This window comes from Arachis duranensis, chromosome 6 (assembly GCF_000817695.3).
Source record: "Arachis duranensis cultivar V14167 chromosome 6, aradu.V14167.gnm2.J7QH, whole genome shotgun sequence".
Lineage (NCBI taxonomy): Eukaryota > Viridiplantae > Streptophyta > Magnoliopsida > Fabales > Fabaceae > Arachis > Arachis duranensis.
In genome coordinates, this window is record NC_029777.3 from 8,322,974 (window position 1) to 8,338,730 (window position 15,757).

General features: G+C 35.4%; 3 protein-coding genes across 4 annotated transcripts; all 3 read right to left on the minus strand.

Moving 5' to 3' along the window:
- Nucleotides 1-439: 439 nt before the first annotated feature.
- LOC107492507 (peroxisome biogenesis protein 6) lies at nt 440-6,371 on the minus strand. The gene is made up of 16 exons (XM_016113539.3): nt 5,992-6,371; nt 5,202-5,855; nt 4,879-5,122; nt 4,580-4,715; nt 4,257-4,437; nt 3,763-3,954; nt 3,060-3,338; nt 2,869-2,940; nt 2,225-2,311; nt 1,989-2,111; nt 1,789-1,899; nt 1,663-1,701; nt 1,449-1,570; nt 1,203-1,347; nt 1,042-1,122; nt 440-924 (listed from the first exon to the last, which is right to left on the minus strand). Exons 1-16 carry the CDS (start codon nt 6,244-6,246, stop codon nt 835-837), a joined length of 2,811 nt encoding a protein of 936 aa, XP_015969025.1. The 5' UTR covers nt 6,247-6,371; the 3' UTR covers nt 440-834.
- Nucleotides 6,372-7,010: 639 nt separating this feature from the next.
- On the minus strand, nt 7,011-8,608 carry LOC107492508 (transcription termination factor MTERF9, chloroplastic). The gene has a single exon (XM_016113540.3). It carries the CDS (start codon nt 8,479-8,481, stop codon nt 7,318-7,320), a length of 1,164 nt encoding a protein of 387 aa, XP_015969026.1. The 5' UTR covers nt 8,482-8,608; the 3' UTR covers nt 7,011-7,317.
- Nucleotides 8,609-8,799: 191 nt separating this feature from the next.
- On the minus strand, nt 8,800-14,339 carry LOC107492509 (uncharacterized). Of its 2 annotated transcripts, none has more exons than XM_016113541.3 (15): nt 13,926-14,339; nt 13,750-13,822; nt 13,616-13,637; nt 13,460-13,538; nt 13,318-13,350; nt 12,871-13,019; nt 12,559-12,715; nt 12,163-12,403; nt 11,718-11,959; nt 10,771-11,043; nt 10,561-10,671; nt 9,991-10,215; nt 9,704-9,907; nt 9,404-9,580; nt 8,800-9,315 (listed from the first exon to the last, which is right to left on the minus strand). In XM_016113541.3, exons 1-15 carry the CDS (start codon nt 14,277-14,279, stop codon nt 9,109-9,111), a joined length of 2,547 nt encoding a protein of 848 aa, XP_015969027.1. In that variant the 5' UTR covers nt 14,280-14,339; the 3' UTR covers nt 8,800-9,108. The 2 variants fall into 2 exon arrangements, with proteins under 2 accessions (XP_015969027.1, XP_052118810.1); XM_052262850.1 differs by having other exon boundaries at nt 13,616-13,627; nt 13,743-13,822.
- Nucleotides 14,340-15,757: the final 1,418 nt, after the last annotated feature.

Sequence of the window (15,757 nt, forward strand, 5' to 3'; positions counted from 1 at the left end):
CTTGTATATATAACAACTATTTTCTTATTTAGTAACTAAGAAGATTGTCCAGTAAAAGTGAACAAGTGCTGATAACCTTAAGTAAATTATATGAAGTGATATTAAATATATAATTTATAATTTTATATATTCTAGTATGAATATGTTACGTCACGATATGTTACGATGACTATGTAAGTATTGTTAAAATTAAAATCACATTTTTTTTATATATTTTGATAATACTTTTTTTAAGTAACACTTCTTAAAAAAATATTGTTTAACAATAAAAAAAATATTACTTTAATTTTAACAATATTTTTTAAAATATCATAATATCGTACTAAAATGAACTTTATAACTTTTATACTCTCATACAAATATTTATAAACTACTTATCTTCAATAAATAAGAATCAACCGTGAGCATGACATATCAATGATATCAAAGCGTCTTCATAATAAAGAAAAGGAATAAAATAATGACGATAATTCACGGAAACATGTTTACAATGAGTTGTTCATCATCTAAACGTGGCAATGAGCTTATGTAGTTGGTAGCCAAATATAAGACCTGTGCCTATCAGGTATGTAATATATACATTTCTTATAGAAATAGTTGCAGTCTAGTCTATTGTGACTAGAGCACTAATACAACTTTGTCGACTCTTCAAAAATATTATTAAAATTAAAATTATATCTTTTTTATATTTTTACAACACTTTTTACTTTTATTTTTTAAATTAAAGTGTTTTCATATATTGAAAATTTATTACTTTAATTTAATAACACTTTTCAACTGTCGCCAAAAACAGCTTATAATTTGCATGAAAAAACAAGAATGTAAGAAGAGAAATTATTTAGAGGTGCCCTCAAACTGATCTCTAAGTTTCTCATACTTCTGGAGCTCAGCCATGGAGAGGGAAGGAGACAGCTCTACTAAGACCTGAAATTTTCAGGAAATGGCAGTCACAATATCAGTAGGAAAAATGCTTCAAAGTTTGAACTTTGAACCATGGGTGACCAATTTTTTTGGTTTTTGGGGTGGGGGGATTCAAGATACCTGGACAAAATCACTGTATTCAACAACTACAGAATCTGCTTCACTATCTTGGCTGGAAGACTCCGGATTTGTGCTCGAAACCTAGACAAAAATCACCAAGGATCAGTACAGTCTAAATCACAGAATCATGGGTGCAGATCCAATGATCTTGGGGTACTAACCTTGCGCTTCGCGGCATGGAACCAGGCGTCTGCACACAATGCATACATGTCAGCTCCGGTGAAGTTCGGCGGGCATTTTTTCGCTATAGAGTACAGTGAGACATCTTCATGCAACTTGAACTTTCGAGTTAGTGCTTTCAAGACCCTGGGAAAGTTCGATATTAGAAGTGCATAACAATCTATCACAAAAGATATCAAATAATAGATTCTTCACCAAACAGAGAACTGGAAAAGTAGAGTGCTTACCGCTCCCTATAAGACGCATCGGAGTTAACTCCAACATATAGAAGCTTATCAAATCTACCGGGCCGTAGAAGTGCCGGATCTATCAAATCCGGTCTATTACTTGCACCAATAATAAACAGATCCTAGTAGGGCACATAGAGAGATACCATTTATTAGAAGGAAAATAAAATATCACATGAATGCTAAAATAAAATTTCCAGAAAGAGAATAAAACCTGCGTCGAATCACTTAAGCCATCGATCTCGGCTAGCATCTATTAGCAAGGGAAACATATTGCATTAGGAAACTCGGGGAAGGGTTTCTACAAACATGGCATTGCTTAGAAAAGGTAAATAAATACCTGAGAAACCACCCTGTCCATAACGCCCCCAGAATCTCCAGAAGCACCCCGAGCTGGGGCGAGAGAATCAAGCTCATCGAAGAAGATAACACATGGACGTGCTGATCTGGCCTGTGAATTACATTGAAAGTTTAAAACATTCAAATATGCTATGAAAACGGTCCATTTCAGAGATAAAATTGGCAAAACTAGAGCTATACCTTCTGGAAAATGTCTCTAACATTCTTCTCAGACTCTCCGATGTACATGTTTATCAGTTCAGGACCTTTTACACTAAGAAAATTTAAGGAACATTCAGTAGCAACAGCTTTTGCTAATAATGTCTGAAATGCAATAAAAATAATTGAAAATAGAATGGAGTCAGAAAACTTCAGTGAGGGGAAAAAATGTAAAAGACAGGTTGAATATTGTCATCAACGGGTACACTGCAACTTACTTTGCCAGTTCCAGGAGGACCGTACAGAAGAACGCCGGATCTCTTGCGTAATCCAGATGCAAAAAGATCTTTATGCAGGAGGGGCAACTAAAAATATGAAATTCAGAACAATTAGATATTCTGAAACTACAAACATAAACAGTATATCCGAGCTTGCTTATCATTTAACAAGATAAATACAACAATATATAAGAAACAAGCCTGACAATGTTCTTAAACAAAAAAAAAAAAATGACTTGAAGGAGAAGCATATTATTTTCCATCAAATAGAAAAAGCTAAGATATGCTAAATAAACTGAGATGATAGATAGCAGAGAAAGTCTCTTCAATATCCATTTTAACAGAATTTGCACTTTCATAGCTTCCATGTCAAACCTTAGGAGGTAGGCTAGACTCTTCAAAAGCTCCTCATTTCTCTCTTTTAACTTTTATTTTTATACCTGAATAGAAACTTGAATGGACTTCAACTCAACCAACTTACAAATATGACAACCTAATGATTAATATACAATGTTGAACATTTAAACACAAGTTTTACTGAATATATGTTCAAGTTGCTTTGTCTCCGACATAAAAGGGTGGAGTTGTGCTTTTATAAGAAGAAAGATGTAAAAATTGATAGTTATGCCACACAAGAAGCTCACCTGAACAGTATCTAGGATTGATTTTTTGACTTCTTCAAGCCCACCGACATCTTCCCATTTCACATTGGGAACCTGCAAATCAGTTCCATGCTTAATATCTCCATGAAGTTAGGAAAAGTTTTCATCTCGAAGACAAATAATGAGCTAATGTGTGCACTCTTCATTGATAAAACAATAGCAGTTTAATTTACTTTTGGAGTTCCCAATGCTGATGCATTTCTTTTCTTTGATCGTTCTAAAGCATTCATTAAATCTTCCTTCCTAGGAATTTGAGGTGAAACTTTCTCCTTCTCCTGTGTCATTTTGGAACTAGAAGAAGCATCTATATCCTCAAACCTATGCTTGTCCATTTCAGTATCGTTCCTGGGAAATAAGTTGGCACCAGCATCAGCAATTAGAGCACACATATCCCTAGGCATAAAACCAGATGTTTGACCAACTATTTCTTTTACAAAACCCTCCAAATCAGGCTGCAAGAAGCAACAATGTGATTGATCAAATTCAGCAGTAATAATCAAAGAAGTCCAATGTGCAATTAAATGCCAGTCCTAATAATTTGAGAGATATTATACATATTTTTTTGGATAAAAATTTCTATACTACCATACAAATGGTGATCCTAAATTTAGTATCCCATTTTTTTCTTTTGCATAAGAGCCCACTATTATAATTTAATTTTTAACAAAAAAGAGAGGAGAAAGTTTAAATTTTAAATTAATCACATGGCCCAACTCTTCTGCCCACTCCTTGCTTTCAATATCATTTATTCATAACTTAATTTTTAAATCAGTTTAATTAAGTTTTGAAATTTAGAGAGAACTGGCATTGGCAATGCCACAAGTAAAAAGAAGCAAAAGAAGGTTTACACAAGATGAAGCTTCATTCCAAACTTACATCAGAGAGGAGTCCAGAAACACTTTGAAGTGAGTGGGATAACATTTCAGTCCTTTGCTCTTCAGTCAAAGGTCCCATACTTATTTCATGGCTAAAGCAGCGTCTGATAGTTGGAGGTAGACCTTCTGAGCTGTCAGCAGCAGCAATCAAGAGGATTTGATGCACGCTTGTTTTCTCAACATTCTTCTCAACCTTCACCAGCATGTTGCAAAAGTAAATATCTTTGTAATCCTATATATTAGAAATAAAAAAAAAGAAATGGTAGAGGTTGCCACAACTTAATAGAGTTCCCACAAGCTGTTTCACTTTCATTAGATTCTTTTTCCTGTTATGGAAACTGCGAAAACTATGTATTATTTATCTGGCCTGTTGCTTCTTTTGATGTTATCTTGTTTTACTTCTTTCTCTGATTTGTAATATGATAAAGATTTAAGGTTTAACTAGAGGGTAATCATCAAAGAATAACAACAACATTCATTTAAGTTAAATCTTACAAATTCACCATTTGATTTTCCCCTGGAGTTGCTATCATGTTCACTAATTGGTTCAGTGAATCTCCTGATAACAGATGCTACTTCAGATGTATTGCCTCTTTGATCATTTAGTGAACCATCGGGAGAAGGTGAATCTCGAAAAACATCAAAATGCCGTAGAAGAAGTATTGCTGGTGAGTATCTGTAACAATCACATCCCAGAAGTGCATAAAAATCAGAAAACATATTCAAAGAAGTAAATTCCTCTTAGCCTTAGACAGGCAATCAGCTTAATATATATACATAGTTAGCTACATATATGTACTTGTAGTTTCAAAATACACCTTTGAGCTGTCTTGAAAGCTTGAGCCAAAGCAATAGATTTTCTTTCAGACGCCATCAGATCATGACAGTTATATTCCACCACATGCAAGCCCAGTCGACGAGCAACATATCTAACTACAGTTCTCTTCCCACAACCTGCATAATTCTGTTGATCAGAAATACAATATAGGCCATCAATGAATTCAAACAACACCACGTGACTTCTCAAACCAGGTATATTTATTTCAAATAAGAAAAATAACAGAATACAAATGGTGATTCACATGGAAAGTAGGGTATAAGGCAACGGAGAACACACCTGCCAAGCCATACAATAGAACTGAAATTCTAAATTTCGAAGAAAGGGCCGATGGACAGAAAGTTGGTGTAAGTATTGAACCCAATATCTTTACTGTGTCTCCTTGCAACGGCACAGGTCCTTCTGGTCCAGCAATTAACAAATCTGGAGGAAGGGCGGATGGTGAACTCCCTCCTAGGACCAGAGCAGTTGAGGTTTTATTGACTCGAAGGAACGGTTCATCTGATGGTTCCATAGCAATGACCTGAGGATATAAGTTACACTCTAACAAGAACCTGACATATTTCTTGAGATTTATGGGGAAAAAAATGAACTAAATATACCTTGAAGTAGATAAGGTTACTGTCATTTTTCTTATCTGATTTTTGGTTGCACGGAATGCAAATAGTTGAATTGCATTTCCAGTTTATGTTAATCCCAAAAACATCTCCTCTTGACAAATATCTATCGACTTCGAAGTACTTTTGTAATGCTAAGTCAATCATGTCTTGCCGTTCTTTAGATTCAATAGGTGAACTTTCTCTGATAGATTCAAGGATGCCACATTCTGGCATCTTCACAAAAGAAACCCTCAAATGTGATGCAAACCTAAGAGCTTGGGCAAAAGGTGCCAACTCAACATTGATAACATAATCCTCACTGCTTTTTGCAGCATCCTCATTACAAAATTGGGGCTTGAAATAAGAAGCTAAAGTGTCCTCCCCATGTTGTAGAATGGATTTTAAGCATGACATGTGCAAATTTAGATTAAATGCTAAAAGTGGAGACAAATAAGCAACTTCATGATCAAACAACACGGCCCCACTAGCAGGGAAATCACAAGAAGGAAACACAAGCATTACTCTGGCAGGATGAGAAGAAGATGATGATAAATTCAAATCAGAATCAGGCTCAAGTGTAGTAGTAGTTCCTGGAGGATCAAGAGCAATGGCCACAGCAACCCTCTGCACACCCATCTCAGCATTCTTCACCAGAACCTAAAAAGAAATTAATGAATAAAAAACACAAAATTTATCCCAAAAAACAATTCTTTTAACATCGAAGAGATTTAATTCGATAAAGGGGTATCAGAATTGAAGTTAAAGTTTAGAGGAGCGAGTGAGTGTGGATTACCAGTGAACCAGAAGTGACAGAGAGCCTCTTAAGAAGTAAAGTGGAGAGGCCAACAAGGGCAGAATCGTCAAGAGAAGGTAGTTGGGGATGGTGATTCGGGTGGTCGGAGAATCGGAGAATCCCCACAGGTAATTGGAAGAGGGGAATGGTAGTGGCGGTGGCGGTTGCAGGGTCGTTGCTTGGGGAAGAGCTCAACAAGGAATTGATGAGGTGTTTGGTGGAAGAGAGAACGAGAGGCTTCCTCTGTTCCACCATTTTCTTGATCCTTTTTCAGAGAAAATTCCGAAATTGTTACCAATTTCAGCTTCAGTTGTTTATCTCTATGTGGATGATGTTAGGAGCACAAAGAACAAGGAGCTTACTCATGCAGTTCTTTTATCAAAAAATTATGCTAGGATAAGAACATTTTAAATACTCATGAAAAAAGGTTCATTTTATTTAGTGAATTATTTTAAAGTTCTATATTATAATATATTTTTAAAGTTATTTTGTGTTTTTTATATTTAAATGACACATAATACTTAACATAATACATTATTATTTAATTAATAAAAAAACTAATTTGATTTAGATTGTATTTTTTTATAGACTAATTGGAGATATCTTATTTTTTGAGGAGTAAATTAATTCTCGAATAATTTTTTTTGGAATTATTTTGACTCTTAATTCGGATGTATGTTTCTTAAAATATATTTAGTTTTGATAATAGAATAGGATAAGATATTGAGAACAAAATAAAAAAAATTAGTATTTTTTATTTTATTAAATGATAAATTAAAATAAATTATAAAAATTTAATTTATTCTATTTTTTTATACAAAAAATTTGAAAAACAAAATAATAATAAAAAATATAATTATATAAACCTAATGAAAATAATAAAAAAAATAATTTGTATTTATTATTAATATCTTTGTCAGAAATAATACAAAATACGCTAATTTAAGTCTAAAAACACAGCCTCTTATTTCGTCTGCTAAACATTATTTTGTATTTCGCTGTTAAACAAATGCAGTGTGTACAGAAGAACTAGGGCATTTTATGATCAGGATTCTCATTGGATGTGCTGTCATTACATTTTTACATCACTAACTACATATGTGATATTGAATTCAGGTATAAGTTGACAACTGTTATTCTTCCATTTTTTGAACTCTCTTGACTTGACACATACCATTCACCATTCATATATAGCAAACAAGACATTCAGAGAAACCAGGATGCCAAAAAAAAAATAGGCAAGGCCACATTATGTAAACTTCTATTAATCATGTAAAAATTTAAGACGAGATTAGAATACGGGCAATAGCTATCTGCAAACTCAAATCAAATCACACTCATAAAATCCAACTTCTTCTGATACACACTCCACAACTGAGGCACCTGCAGCTCATACTTGATCACATACTTCTCCAAGAAACTGTCCTCATCAGGCAACAGCAAAGTGGACAAGCTCAACTTCCTCTTAATCAATCCCTTCATCAACAAAACCTTAGCAACAGAGCACCTAGGTTTAATCCTCTTCTCCAAGCTGAAAAACAGCACCACTGGGCACCTAACAATCATCCCTGAAGGCCAACCCATCTTATTCACCAAGTAATCCATTGTCTTCATTATCTTATCCTCTGAAAGTATCATACAATGTGGGTGCTTCTTGAATGCCGTAAGGATGTCATCATCTGACCAACCCCACCTCTTATAAACCTCGTAACAGCGGTTATATATGGATTTGTTACCTTCACCTGAGAGCACATGAATGGCCAACACAAAAGTTGTCTTTTTTGGATTAAACCCCATTTCTTTAATCTCCTTAGAAAGCTTTGCAAAGTTTTCCTTTTTCTGCATCAATGCCTCCGGGAAATGAGTCAGCAATAGCGTAACACATGATTCAGGAACATCCATCTCTTTTAGGAGATTGAGGTTTGGTACGAGATTCTTCTTGTGATCCTCGAGGAAGACCCAAGATGTGCGCTTCAATGAAGCTGCAACCTTTTCATCAGAAATCAACACACTCTTGAGGAAATTGTAAGAGGGTATGATCTGTTTCTCCAAGCTGCGGGTCAAAAGGGTTGGGTCAGCGGTTAGGGTTCTTGCGAGGTTGGTATTGGAAATCCCAATGGAGAGGAAAAATTGAAACTTTGGCAAGAGGATATCTGGGTTTGCTAAGAGGAGCAATGGGCGTTTTCTGATGAGGTTTGAAATCTGGGTATCTGTGAAACCATGCTCCCTGAGAAGGGTGAGAACAGAGTCTGGTCTTTCAGCAGAAGGAAGGTGAAGCTTTTGGGAAGTAAGAGCAGCTGTGTCTGGAGAGAGACCACAAGAGTCAATCAGGTATGAGATTGTGAAATTGGGGTGGTGAGATTGGACTATGCTGCAGCGGGAGATCATTGGTTTAGGGAGTGATAATGATGATGATGGTATCTGGAAGTTGATTGTGGGATGAAATGTGTCATAGTACAACCTAGGCGTACGGAATTGGATTGCTTTCATGGTATTCACTACTCAGTGGATAAGAGTCTCAGAAAGGAAGTGTGAAGTGTGAAGTGATAGCAAATTAGAAGCTAGCAGAGAAAGGACCCTTTTTTCCTTTGGAGATAGATTTATGGACTTCTGAATATGACCGGAATCAGCATAATCCATTCGTTTAATATCTTAGGAAATTATGCTCTTCTTTATTTTCAAATTTAATATGCATTGACTACTGAAAAATTATGTGATCTTAGGAAAAAAAAAAAAAGTGTGACATCTCATTTATTTGGTAAAATGTGATCTCACATTTTTCAAACATCTAAGATGAATTGGAGACAATTTTTAGTCCCGCCATGGTGACTTTATTCAGTTTATTGTGTTAGTTCACCCAGGAAAATGAAGTACAAACTTATTTAACTAAACCAAACTTAATATATAACTATTTTATTCAACCTTAACTATAAAAATATACAGAGTTCCATCATTCTGTATCAAATTTGAAAGACAATGCTGGCATAGAGAGTAAAAAGACGAGCGTAATCTCTATATCACTGAAGAAAATAATTTGACACAGAAGTCAGAACCAACAAGTTGTGTATAATATGGCTTCTAAGCTTTAGCTAACATCCACTTGTGAGAACCGATATCTCATGTTGATGAAGAGGACGATTTTTTGGATAGTAAAGCATCAAGTGAGGATTGATCAGTCACAGGCGGGCTACAAGTGAAGTTTTGGCATACAAGAGCTACAGCCTTGTTTGCTGCATGGTTATTTTTTGCCATCAGAGCAATGTTGCTGTTATTCTGTTCCCAAAATTCCATCTCTTCTTTGTTGTTGGGGTCTATATGAAGAACCTACAACCAACATCCGCACAGATGTTATTGATGACAACCAAAAAGAAATATGCAGTATCAACTCAACAAAGGAGTTAAATATACTCACTGTTTTGTTTGGATCATATGATGCGTGTGCTGCTGCAAGCATTCTTTCAAATTCCTCAGAATTCCTTTCTCCGACCACAACCACTTGCTTTCTGGAAGGTACACGCAGCATATCTGCTGCACAACACATGAGGGGCACCGCCATAGGCAAAGCTTTCAATCTTTTCTCAAAAACAGCCTGCACTACCATGTAAAGGGGAATCTTAGACAACTACCAAGTGATAATAACTTTCCACCCTTGGGAACTTGTACAAAGAAGAAAACAAGTTTTCTAGGAGGAAAGAGGTGGCAGTTTACGGACCAGAAGGTGCTCTGCATTTCGCTTATAGTGCTCAGCCTTACTTTCAGCAAGAATGGAAGCCAACCTAATAAGATTTATAGCTGACACCGAGTTCCCAGAGGGTTCTGCCCCATCATGGTCTTCTTTCACACGGAGAAGAACTGATGTATCTTCCCCAGTATTATTGAAATATCCACCTCCATCCCCATCAAGAAACAAAGCATCCTGCAAGTAATACATCTCAGGAGGAACTCGATGTCTGGCAAAGCACTGTGAAATTTCTTTCAGATTCAGAGATCAATCTTTACCTGAGTACCCTGCAATTCAATTGCCCATTGAAGCCAGTTGATTCCACCACCAAACTCATAGAGATCAAGTAATCCAGAGATCAGAAAAGCATAATCATCCAAGAAACCAGGTGCTTTAGATGGAGAATTTCTGAAACTATGGTTCAGCCTTTGGGTTTCAGCATTGTGAAGTTGCTTCTTAATAAATAATGCTGCTTTTTCCGCAATTTGCATGTATTCCTTTGGCTGGAATTTGCAAAACAAAAAGGAGAAAGTTAAATATATTAACAATTACTCAAAACTGAAAAAAAGAAGAGGATCTAATTGTCTCCAGGTGTTCCTTTAACAAGCTTCATCCACAATTCCCTTATAACTGCCAATGCCAACTAACTCACTGCCAATTCCCATTTTGATCAACACAACAATATAAAATTTATCCATGATAGGATAATTTACAGACACCCATGATATAAAAGCAGACTGTCTTCTGTCTTTTTAAATACCAACAGTCATTCAGCAAAAGGGCAAAACTAAAATATCAAAGGCTCTCTAACTACATATATGGACACATCTGTATAAGGGGAAACTTACTTCAGTGCCAACAACAGGAAAGTAGAACTTAGTGCCCTCAGCTTCACCCAGGAGAATCTTGGAGGCCCTGGCAAAAGATGAGATAGCCAGCCCATTCCAAGATACAATAACCTAGAAGCATAGGATCTCTTGAGACTCACATAAAAAGTTGAAACCAGTATCATCATAGAAGATTCTTAAATAAATTAGTAACCATGTTTAAGGGGATACTTTATCATCCAAATGTGGCCTTGCCCGCCTTGACCTTACTTCGAACAGCTTACGCCTACATTCACCAAGAATATCTTTATATGTTTCGATGGACATGCTGTACTTTGATGCGATCTCTGAAGGATCTTTTGATTCTTTTCTCTCAATCAGGACATTCTTTCCCTTGAATTCATCATGAGGATCGCTCATGCTAGATAGGTCACAGTTACCAGACTGCTTTATGTAATAGTGCTCAATAAAAATATCAGCATGCTCTCCAAGTATGTCTTCAACCTAAACCAAAAATTAAAATTAACAAAATGGTTGAAACCAAATATTCAAAAAGGGGGAAAAAAAGGTTGAAAGCCAACTGCAAATATAGCAAAACAACAAATCATAAATTACAACACATCTATTACATGTTGAGATGCTGTAGATATAATTACAAAATCACAAAAGGAAAGCAGGACAGAATGCCATGATGCTGAGAGCTAGACATCTTCCGAAAGAATTTACGCAGAACTGTCATATACTCAAGATCAACAACAATATTCTATTTAGATGAACACAAAAAAGGCCTATTTTAACCAAACAAATAAGCAAGTTTATTATCCTAAATCATGCTTGTGCAGTAACAAACTCTAGAAGGTAGCTTGTCATTTTAGAAAACTATCAGTTAGTAACTAGGAATTGGATAAACAACACGTTGTGTGATAAAAAAAAATATCTTGCCTGAATAAAATAAATAGATTTAATTGATTCCTTGAAAATATTCAATTGACTGACTGCATCTGCAGATTATTGTGCCATTTCAGCAACAGATGATTCAGGAGTCCATATGATTTAGGTCCCAATAACCAAATCGACTTAATTTTAGGGAGAAGAATGAAAAATTTGTGCATTTTTCAGATCTACAGTTTGTTTATCCTTAATTAAAAGGTTAAGGAAAAACTACACAGATGAAATACCTCTTTGCGGGACCATATGTAAAATGCTCCCTCCTTTTTTCTTGTAGCTCCTTCAGTCTCTGCACTGTCAGCATCCTCTGCTGAAAAGATTTCACCTTCTGGACCAATCATGTCTCTCCTTAAATAATCAAGAATATCCCGTGCTACACATGAATAGAAGGTATCTTTTGTGATAGAAAAAGCATCTAAATAAACATTAGCAATCTGGCCTTGATCATATAGCATCTTCTCGAAATGTGGAACTGCAAAAATATCACAGCCCAACAATTTAAAATGTCCAGAATATTTCAGAACAAAAGCATTAAATATGCACAGAAGAACATCATAATTAAGGTGGAAAAATCAAAATTGGAATGCATCTGTTAAACCAGAGAAATTGAGAAGTAGAACTACAGCCGTAGACAAACCAGATACATACCAAAGATTCAGTCCAAGATAAACTTACCATGCCAGCACTCGTCCACACTATATCTGTGAAAGCCACCTCCAATATGATCATGAATGCCCCCTTTTGCCATAGATTTCAAGGTAAAGAAAACCATTTCCCGATTTGCATTAGCTCCATCTAACTTCCCAGTATCATCCAATTTCTTGGAGTGGTACAACATCAAGTTTGGCTCAACTGGTCTGGGAAATTTAGGTGCAGACCCAAACCCGCCAAATTTTGAATCATAGGTCTCAGAGAGCTATAAAGAAAATAGTAGATTGAATGATACTCAAGAATCAAGGTCATCAATATAAATTAAGGACTTAGTAAAAAAAAAAAAAGAAGATCCAGATGCATGCAAACGTAAGAAACAGGATTGTGCAACTGCTCTTATCTACTTGGTCAAAGCCATACCTGCTCAGCGCACAGACGTAATGCATCATCTGGAACTCCATCGGACAATTTATCAGAAACTGAACTAGCAGACAATGCCTCAGAAAGCTGTTCAATTGCAGCTGCTCCACTCTTAACTAGCAAATCCTTCTTGCTATCCCAAGCCTCTTTTACTTTTCTGGAGAGTACAGGCAGAATACACATGAATAGGAACTTCCAAGGCCACAATAATGATTTGAATTTTTAAATTATTGACGTTCACTGAAGCCTTAATAAAAAATTAGTTTGTCCAAGCACATTGATGACAAAAGCTTCCGGTGGAATAATTCTTACCTCAGAATAGTTTTAAAGCCAGGTCGTCCATACTTATCCTCAGGGGGAAAGTAGGTTCCACCCATTAAAGGTTTTAAGTCAGGCGAAAGAAACACACTTAGTGGCCAACCTCCTCCACCATACAAAGCCTGCACATATGTCATGTACACCTGATAAAAGAGAAAATCTTTTAGTGCACCTTGTCACCGGTGGAGTGAACACTTTAAGCACCTTGATGATTCAAAGGGAGAGGGAACCACATGCTACCAATGAAACCAAGCAAAACATTTAAGCAAAAAAGGGTGACTTCCAGAGCTCTAGTTCCACAAAAATAAAAGGCAATTCTTTTGTTTCCCCCTCCCCCCTTAAAATACTCCACAACTTAGGATATAAGTAACATATTTGCTGATTTTGAAATATATGCAAAAAACGTATCTTTAAATGCACCGTTTGTTTAAATTAAATCACCTTATCAACATCTGGTCGCTCCTCTCGATCCACCTGTGGCATAGATAATTATTAATATGGAATTAAGCAATATCCACATTTGAATGCCAGACCAGAAATAACACATTACCAAAAAAGGAACCAATTTTAGAATTATTATTACCTTAATGCTAACAAAGCCATCGTTCAACAACTTGGCTACTCCTTCATCCTCAAAAGACTCGACTTCCATAACATGACACCTAGTAGAACAAAAACAGTTTAGATTCCAAAAATGTAAATAACTTTCATCAGTGTCTCAGTGATATATAGTACATACCAGTGACATGTGCTGTAACCAACTTCGAAAGGAATCACCATTAATAGCACAAAAAAAGAGCCAGCAGTTAATTAATTACACAAAGAAAGAGGGAAGGAAACAAGGAGAAGTTAAAAGAGAAGATAACTGAGTACTTGATAAGAAGATAGGTACATCTCTTCTGCGCGCTTCAGCAAAAGCTTCTTCGCCCCAAGGGTACCAATCAACCTTCAATTGAATAACGAAAGCAATGAAATGAAAAGAAGAAGGAAGAAAGAAGCAAAATTGAATGGAATAGAAGTAAAAGAGAGAAAGTAGATGAGGTAGTTACGGGGTTATGAGCATGTTGGAGAAGATAGGGGCTTTGCTCGGAAGCTAGGCGATTGGAGTGCTTGTGATGCGAATGCGATAAGGAAGAAGAAGAAGATGCCATTGGGAGTTTGAGGGGGAGAAAGGGCGCTGAAGACGAAGGGTAGTATGGGAATTTGGAAAATTGAGGAGGATAGTGGCGGCGACGAAGAAGAAAGGAAGAAGGAGGAGGTAAAGAGTGTAAGTGTAGAAGCTTGAGCTTGTGGGTGAGTCTAGGGAGCATAGAAGAAAAACGGAGAAGAAGAAACGAAGAAGAAGGAAGAGGGTGAATCGGTTGGGTGAGTAAGAGAGAATGAGTACGTTGGCATGCGTACATCTTCGGAACACTGTACAAACTGCTACATGCTTCTTCATCCTGTGACAGGTGGCTCCTATTTCCATTTTCCCCTCACAAACGGATAAATAAACAAAATATGGACTCCTGGATCATCCTTAATGTTATCTAAATTTTTGTTCATATAATATATATCAATTAAAAAGTTACATAAAAAAATTAATTTTAACTTTGATACACTAATTTTAACTCTGTCTAAGTTATATAGTTGGATTTATAGAGAAAAATTATAAAAGTGTATAGTCTGCGCATAAGTCATACTAAGACAGAATATATGGAATGTAAATTTGGTATGAGAAGGAAAAATTCTAATATAGAGGTGAATATTGGAGAAAATATCTTACGAAAAGTTAAAAGTTTTAAGTATCTTGGGTGCATCATACAGTATAATAGAGAGATTGAACAGGATATAAATGATAGGATCCAAGTATGTTGGTCAAAATGGCAGAGTGCATCTGGTTTTATATCCGACAAAAAAGTGTCTTTAAAACTTAAAGGTACATTATATCGTACTGCTATAAGACCGACTATGTTTTATGGTACGGAGTGTTGGGCGATCAAAGCGGAGCACGAATATAAGTTGAGTGTGGCGGAGATGAAGATGTTGAGATGGATGAGTGGTCATAGAGTAGAACTCATTATGGAAAAGAGGGTAGAATCACGTCTCATGTGGTTTGGACATGTGAGAAGAAGACCAATAGAACACTCAGGAGAGTGGATGAGATGGAAGATGGACAAATGGTGAAAGGTGGAAGAAAACCTAAGAAGACCATTCATGAGCTGGTCAAATGAGATCTATATGTAAACGGTCTTTCTGTAGACATGATACATGACAGAGCTCAATGACGTCGTTTGATTCATATAACCAATTCTACCCAGTGAGACAAAATTTTGTTGTTATTGTTGTTTGATGCACTAATTTTACACTACATTTAACTCTGTAATATCATATCAATAAAAAATTATCTTTTATATTAACTACTTGAATAATCATCTAAAAGAATGAATGTGATTACACAATTATGTAAAATATTTTATACTGTGGGTACATCAAAATTAAACTCAAAAAAATTTAACTAAATTTAATTATAAAATAATTTATTTATTTAACATTTCTCTTATTCATATCATCTTTGAAATAATGAAATTTCCTTTTAACATATTCATATAAACATAAAAATTTTGTTATATATATGATATTGTCAAAATAAAAATTGTAATACGAACTCCCAATGTGAATACCACAAAATTAAATGACAGCTTTAGATTTTTTTTTTCTAAGATTAGAAGTAAAAATCGAATCCAAAATTTTTATATGAAAATAAAAAAATTATACTATTTAAATTAAAGATTAAAAGTGAAAATCGAATCCAAAATTTTTAGATAAAAATAAAAAGATTATATCATTTAAATTATAGCTTATTAATATAAGAGCGTTATATATTACTAAAGGTCTTATG

Coding starts and splice junctions, on each gene's coding strand:
- LOC107492507 (XM_016113539.3), bottom strand. CDS start 6,246: ATGGTGGAACAGAGGAAGCCTCTCGTTCTCTCTTCCACCAAACACCTC. Junction 5,123..5,201: donor GTAACCTTATCTACTTCAAG/GTATATTTAGTT, acceptor TTATATCCTCAG/GTCATTGCTATGGAACCATC. Junction 1,348..1,448: donor GATGCGTCTTATAGGGAGCG/GTAAGCACTCTA, acceptor GAACTTTCCCAG/GGTCTTGAAAGCACTAACTC.
- LOC107492508 (XM_016113540.3), bottom strand. CDS start 8,481: ATGAAAGCAATCCAATTCCGTACGCCTAGGTTGTACTATGACACATTT.
- LOC107492509 (XM_016113541.3), bottom strand. CDS start 14,279: ATGTACGCATGCCAACGTACTCATTCTCTCTTACTCACCCAACCGATT. Junction 13,351..13,459: donor ATGGCTTTGTTAGCATTAAG/GTAATAATAATT, acceptor TCTATGCCACAG/GTGGATCGAGAGGAGCGACC. Junction 9,316..9,403: donor CATATGATCCAAACAAAACA/GTGAGTATATTT, acceptor TGTTGGTTGTAG/GTTCTTCATATAGACCCCAA.